General features: G+C 41.3%; 1 protein-coding gene across 1 annotated transcript in view; it reads left to right on the top strand.

The window, feature by feature from the left end:
- adamtsl7 (ADAMTS-like 7) overlaps positions 1-6,663 on the top strand; it is a 7,839-nt gene extending 1,176 nt beyond the window's left edge. Inside the window, exons 3-12 of the mRNA XM_035659730.1 lie at positions 106-281; positions 403-511; positions 1,408-1,584; positions 2,001-2,130; positions 2,811-3,033; positions 3,399-3,572; positions 3,684-3,857; positions 3,968-4,147; positions 4,820-4,964; positions 6,215-6,663. Coding sequence (XP_035515623.1) covers positions 106-281; positions 403-511; positions 1,408-1,584; positions 2,001-2,130; positions 2,811-3,033; positions 3,399-3,572; positions 3,684-3,857; positions 3,968-4,147; positions 4,820-4,964; positions 6,215-6,369 — 1,643 coding nt within the window. The 3' untranslated portion in view covers positions 6,370-6,663. The remainder of the gene's footprint in view (positions 1-105; positions 282-402; positions 512-1,407; positions 1,585-2,000; positions 2,131-2,810; positions 3,034-3,398; positions 3,573-3,683; positions 3,858-3,967; positions 4,148-4,819; positions 4,965-6,214) is intronic.
- Positions 6,664-6,888: the final 225 nt, after the last annotated feature.

Below are 6,888 nucleotides of genomic sequence, written 5' to 3'. Positions count from 1 at the left end.
CACACACACACACACACTAAACTAACAGTAGAAACATTTTCAGATTGGCAACTCTGATGATGAATGAACTCTAGAGTGATGGATGATTATGGGGTTTTCTTCCAGCTCTGCAGACCCAGAGTGGTGTCTCCATCATCAATGGCAACTGGGTAATTGACAGGCCGGGGATTTTTACTGCTGTGGGAACACAGCTGATGTACCAACGACCCAATGAAATTCGCTCTCGCAATGGAGAGTCCATCACTGCACCCGGGCCACTGACTGAGGACCTGCATGTTTACGTGAGCTGCACACACAATGGGAGCAGCATCCATCCAATGTCTCTTATTCAGACGCACAAACACATACACAAATAAAACTCCTACATTTCATTATATACATGTACCCCTCTCTCCTTTTCAGTTGATCTACCAGCAGCCAGGTCCCAGCGTATACTATGAATACAGCTTGCCTTTACAAAACACACACCCAACTCCTGAGCCAGATACACCTTCTGATATTCTTCCCCTGGGTGAGTGCGCACATAAACATGCTTAAACACATTTGAGTCTATATTCGAGTGACCCTAAATGACCACAGTGTCATTTTCTCACACTAAATATTCTGGTTTGCCCCCCAGGGAACATAACACATAACAGATGCCTCTGTTTGTGTTTGCATGTACAGTACAGTGCGTGTCTGTGTGTTCAGTTCAGATTTCACTGCAGGGCCATGGTAAAGCCAATATGTATCATTTTCAGCAAAATTGTCCTTTTGAAAATTTAATTAGAATTTTGATAATATTTGAGACAGGCAGGCGGCCAGACTTCATTCTGGCAAAGAGCTTTTTACCGCACACTAAGGCAGTAATCGGCCAGATTTAATTTCATTACCTGATATTTAACCTTCATTAAAGAGATTAAAGAAATTGCTTGATTTGTGTCTGTTGATGCTGATAAATAAGTATTTAATTACCAGAAATTTCCTAAAGTATCAGTATATCAGTAATATATATATATATATTCTTAAAGGCCCTGCACATCCACACACATGTGAATATCACCATCACCAAGTGTCCAAAATTTTAAAAAGCAAATAAATAAATAACGAAATAATTTTAGAATAAAGGTGTAATTTGTCCCACCCCAAACAGGTAAAACAAAGAAAACAAGAGAGGGAGGGAGGGAGGGAGGGATTCTGTGTGCCTGTACATCGGCACACAGATCTGAAAAGAAAGTCTAATGAGCCAAAATTAGTGAAATTGCCTGTGTGGGTGTACCATAGATGGGCAATGCCTTTCACATTCTTATATTTTATTTTACTCCATTACCTTTATCTATCCAACATTATAAATGACTTTACTGCCTTTATTCCTTTACTTGCCTGTCAAATTTGAGCTCCACCCTCAAACCTTCCACTCTCTTGTAGCTAAGACAGTAGACCCACCCCACTCAGGTGAGGAGGTCAACCAGGGCGACGACATCATCAAAGAGAAACCCCACCCTAACCAGGTTCCTTCGGAGCCCAGCGTGAACTCTGACCCTCAGCCCACCTACACCTGGACAAAGAATGGGCACACAGAGTGCAGCACGACCTGTGGCACTGGTGAGGAAACACACATAATTCAAAGAAAGGATGACCGCACATTGAATTAATACTTGTATGCTTTGTTCATGAAGCACTTTTTTATTTGTGCAAAAGATCTGGCTCATTAAATTTGTGTGCAGGCACCCTACTTTACTACTTAATTGCTGCAAGGGAACATGTATAAATAATAATAAAATATTACAAAATCAAAGATGACACACACACAAATGTAACTGAATGCTGTTAACTAATAACAGTAGCTGTCACACACCCAAATGGCTGAGATTGTTGGCAAAAACACATCTGCCTCGTACATTATTACAATGGATGACAACTCATTTTCTGTCAGAATGTGTTTGTATACAGTCACATTTTTTCACTTGCTTATTCTTTTTTTCTGCATGTGTGTACGTGTGTGTCTGCACACTTGCCAGGGAGGCGTCAGGTACTCTGGGAGTGTGTTCAGAAAGATTCCCAGGTGACTGTTTCTGCTGACCTCTGTGACCCTGCCCTTGAACCAACAGACCGGGAAGAGGACTGCAACACTCAGTCCTGTCCTGCATAGTGAGCAACACACACACACACACACAAACACACACCTGATGTCCCATGTCACATACGCAGAACGGGACACACACATACACGTAGCCTCCACATGGTGCTGTGACTCAGGGTGAAGTTTTCATCACTCACACACATTCCAGTCTTAAATCAGTCACAGTCAATCACATTGAGTCACTTTGGTGTGGCTTTGGTTTTCATGTCTTGTGGTAAATACCACCAGATCTTACAGTCGCCAAGATGTAGCGGGGCGTTAGTGCATTAACTTAATGTTTGGTTGTGAGACTGTCAGATATATTTCGCCCACACTGTCAGTGATCCATGACAGCTGTCAGTCTGAATATATGTTTCTATTGGGAGCGCAGCAGCGAGATTGCAAAACTTAAACTCTAGTTGCAATAGAATGAGGAGAAACATTTGAACTTGTGCAGCAGAAATGGGCTTATTTTGCTTGTCTCGTTTATGATCTCCTGCTGGAGGAAACTGCAGGCTTTATAATCCTCCTTGTAGACCAGGGTCAACTGACCACACACAATAATAATATGTAACAATAATAGTACAATAATAGCTATAAACTATGCTTGAGGAGGGTCATTGCTAAACCCATGTCTCAATACATAACCACTGCAAGCTGCTCTTTATTTCATCTAACCCACTCTTTGTCCTCTGTGATTGGTTGAAAGCTGGGACGTAGGGGAGTGGTCAGAGTGCAGCAGGAGGTGTGGACCCGGCACTCAGCACCGCCAGGTCATCTGCCGCCAGGTCACTCACATTCATGCCAATGGGACGGAGACCTCAGTTACCATGGCACCAGAGCTGTGTGGGTTGTCTGACAGGCCAGTGACCAAGTCTACATGTCAGCTGAAGATTTGCAGCCAGTGGGAGATACGATCTGAGTGGAGCCCGGTGAGGACACGAACACACTATTACTAGTACATGACTGAGAACAGTTATGAGTTAAATACTCAAAACAATACTTCCAAATTGTATGTAAGTACAGTGCTGCAGTCATTAACAGGCATTCAGAAAGACTTATTGCTCAGATCTGATTGTTTTTTGTTTGGCTGTTTGCATAATGTTTTTCAACCTGTCTCTGATTTCTGACAAATCAGAATTGAAAAGATCAGATTTCATGTGATTTGTGCTGTTCACACATCTGAGTCACAGTGGCGATAATCTAACCATTACTGCTAAAGCTACAGTAAATTGAAGCAAAGTTACACACGTATTAATGAACACAATTGAATACTGTCCCACCTTCTGTCCTCCAGTGTTCAGTGCCATGTGGGGTGGGCCAGCGCAGCAGGGAGGTGGTGTGTGTGAGCAACCAGGGTGATGTGGAGGAGGATGAGGAATGTAACATGAACCTAAAGCCAGAAACACTACAGAACTGTGACATGGGAGCCTGTGCACGCAGCTGGTTCACCTCCCTCTGGAGTCAACGGGTAACACAGAAACTGTTATGGTGTGTTTGTGTGTATGTGTCTGTAAGTGACAAGAGAGGGAAGAAGTTAAATCATGTTAAAATCTATGTGCGTGTGTATGACATTCCTCAGTGCTCTGCAGAGTGTGGTCAAGGCAATCGAACCCGGACGACAGTGTGCCTGATAGATCACGTGACTGATCTCCCATTGGATAGCTGCGAAGGGGAACGCCCACCAGAAGTGACATCGTGTGACTCAGGCCCCTGCCAGGACCGCCTGGAGTGGTACACTGGACCCTGGGGTCAGGTAATTTACATGCACATATATATATACTCAATATATGAAAACATCCATCCATCCATCCATTTGAAGCTTTACACCTTATATTACACACGTATGTCTGTGTGTGTGTGAAGTGTTCTGCAGAGTGTGGGAACGGCACACAGACCCGGAGTGCAGCTTGTATTTTCAACAACAACGGTCGCATGGAGGTTGTGAACCAGTTTAAATGTTCCAGTCTCTCTCAACCAATCACAACTCAGCCCTGCAGACTGAAGCCATGTGGCATCCAGTGGTATGTCACAGAGTGGAGTGCAGTAAGTGTCCCAAAGTCTGTCCTTCTATCGTGCAACTCTTAACTAACTCATACCTGTCCTCATGCAAGTCATCCATTGCTTTCAAAATAATGTGACAAAACAATCCCAACTCAAGTTCTTTATTCTGGAGCTTTTAAAAATATCACATGGTCTTCATCAGTGGAAAGAGTAAACTTACTTGTCCTGCTGATGGAGATGCTGTTGACTTGCAAGCTGAGTTGTACTGATGATGAAATCTTCAGAGCTAACTGTGCCAGCATGTCATCCATCTTTATGACAACAAAGCAACCTCCATCTTCTAATGAAGACAGTGTGATACAGTTGAAATCCCTACAAAAAAATCATCTAAGCTAATATTCTTATTGTACATGTTAATAGAGAATTGCTAGTAGCAATTAGCATCCATTTCTACAAAATAAATGTTACTTGATACTATGTAGAAGCCAAAACACAAAATACACAAAGAATAGAATCAAAGTAGACATTTACATGCTACAAACATAAATACTCACAGACTTAGACTTTCAAATGCAGGTGAATGTCAAAAACAGAAGGGACTAACTACTGCAAAAGAGGATTGTTAAATATAAGAAACATATGCAATAAAATCACTCAACAACACAAAACTAGGGTAACTAACTCTAACTCTACTCTCTCTTTTTATTGCCTCAGTGTTCACGCTCCTGCAATGGTGGCTACCGCGTGCGTGAGGTGCGATGTCTTGCTGACAACATTGCTCCAAGTGACAGTTGTGACCCCAGTTTGACCCCAGAGAGCCGAGAAGAATGCAACAAACAACCTTGTTTAGCTGAGATAAGTAAGTCTGCAAGCAGTGTTGTACTACCACCGAGCCATTAAAGGCTGCGTGTCCACTATAAGTGCAGTTGGGTCAGAGATGACCTGGTTGTAGTGAGATTTTTCTGTGATGCTGTTATCGTTGATAATGTTGCCGTGGCTGTGTCCTGCTGTCTCAACCAGAAAAAAGGGGTTGTAAGGAAACATGTAGGAAAAAGATAATGTTTTTTTTTTTTTTAAATTCATGTATCAAACATTTAAAACTTGTATGCAAGAAGGTTTGTGGAACATCGTAATGCTAATGGACTGTCAACAGTTTTCACTGGTGAGCATATTCTGCATTGTTTGGTTAATGGAAGCACTACTATTAAAGTCCACATGAAATAAAAAATGCATTTTTAACCTTTTAAAGTCATAAAACTGGACCATATTTTATGGAGACAATATTGTTTGGTTTTACCTCTGCCTCAACTCTAACTGGTAATGTAGCTGCCTTTAGCAAATAGGCTTGCGCAGCTACTATAAGCTGACTCAGTCCCAGTGTGCCATGTGCCAAATAATGCAAAACAAATAAATAACAGCACTTTATTCCCTGCCATCAAACTGTCCTCTGTTGGCACTGGAAGCTGCATTTGATCCCAGTCTTGCCATGCTGAGTCAGCTAATGGTTCCGCTATTGCTGCTTGAGAGGAAGACATACCACACAGTGCTACTGGCATAGCTGCCTGTTTTTACTAAATATGTGTTATTAGCAGAAATGTATGTATATATGTGTTTACACATTCCTAAAAGTCATAGGGTTCCTACTATTTAAAGAAAAGAAATAAATCATTTCCCAGGACTTTTGAGGGGCTAAAATACAATTAAAATGTTCCAGGACAACGTTTATTATTATTGATTATTTCCAGGATATTTGGCCATAATCAATTTGTAGGTGTTTCCATGGCTGGAAAACTGTAATTTCCAGGTTTTCCAGGACATATGGGTATTCAAATTATTTTCTTTTTTAGATTTAAAAAGTCATGTATTTCACAGATGATCAAGGCAGTTTACTGGATATCTTGAGTCACTACACTCTGGTGACTCTGACTCTGACTAAGCATAGCAGTTTAGAAACTGACTTGGAGGCTCAGTGAATTAGCACCAACATTTCCACCGTGACATGATATAGCTAGCCTAAGCAGAAGAGTGGAGTGAATGAGATTGGTGAAAGTTGTTTTGCCTCTCCCATTTTTCTCAGTTTCCCTAAATTGTTCTCCCTTTCCTTCACAGATCCATCATGCAGCGACCAGTATCATAACTGTATGGTGGTGGTTCAAGCCCGACTCTGCATTTACCCTTACTACAGAAGTGTCTGCTGTGCCTCCTGCTCCCGTGCCCAGAACACATACCCCAACGCATTTCAAAAGAACCAAATCCGCAGGTGATGCTGCTACATCACTTCGGGTCACAATTAAGTCTGATAAAACAGCACTGTAAACGTGACATCTAGCTCTGTTGTCACTCTGTGTGCAACCAATTAACTAATCAGCTGCTTTCTTCTGTTTTGTCAACATTGCCACACACACACACCACCACAGCATCAATACAGCTGTTAGGGTGAGATCTTGTTTCATAAGACAATGAATGAATGAAGAATAACCTGAAACTTTCTTAATCTCAAAAAACAGACACAAACACACTTTTTTAAAGAATGTCACCATGTATAGGTTGAAGTTTGATTCTCAGTGTACCTTTGAACTGACTGGTCACATTTGGTGATGTACTTGTATATTTATTCTTAATAAAGGGTGTATAACGTCTTGTATTATTACAGATGTTACAGAAAATATTTAATTGTTTGGTGTTTTCATTATGTCTCAAATCCCTGTTGTATGGTATTAAGATTTTAAATTGTTGAAATGTATGTGAAGTACATCACTAAATACAGCCTGAGTAAAAAAAAA

The sequence above is a fragment of the Morone saxatilis genome, unplaced genomic scaffold (assembly GCF_004916995.1).
Source record: "Morone saxatilis isolate NCDOM2014 unplaced genomic scaffold, NCSU_SB_2.0 Contig17, whole genome shotgun sequence".
Classification (NCBI taxonomy): Eukaryota; Metazoa; Chordata; class Actinopteri; family Moronidae; genus Morone; species Morone saxatilis.
This window is presented reverse-complemented; position numbering and strand designations above follow the sequence as displayed.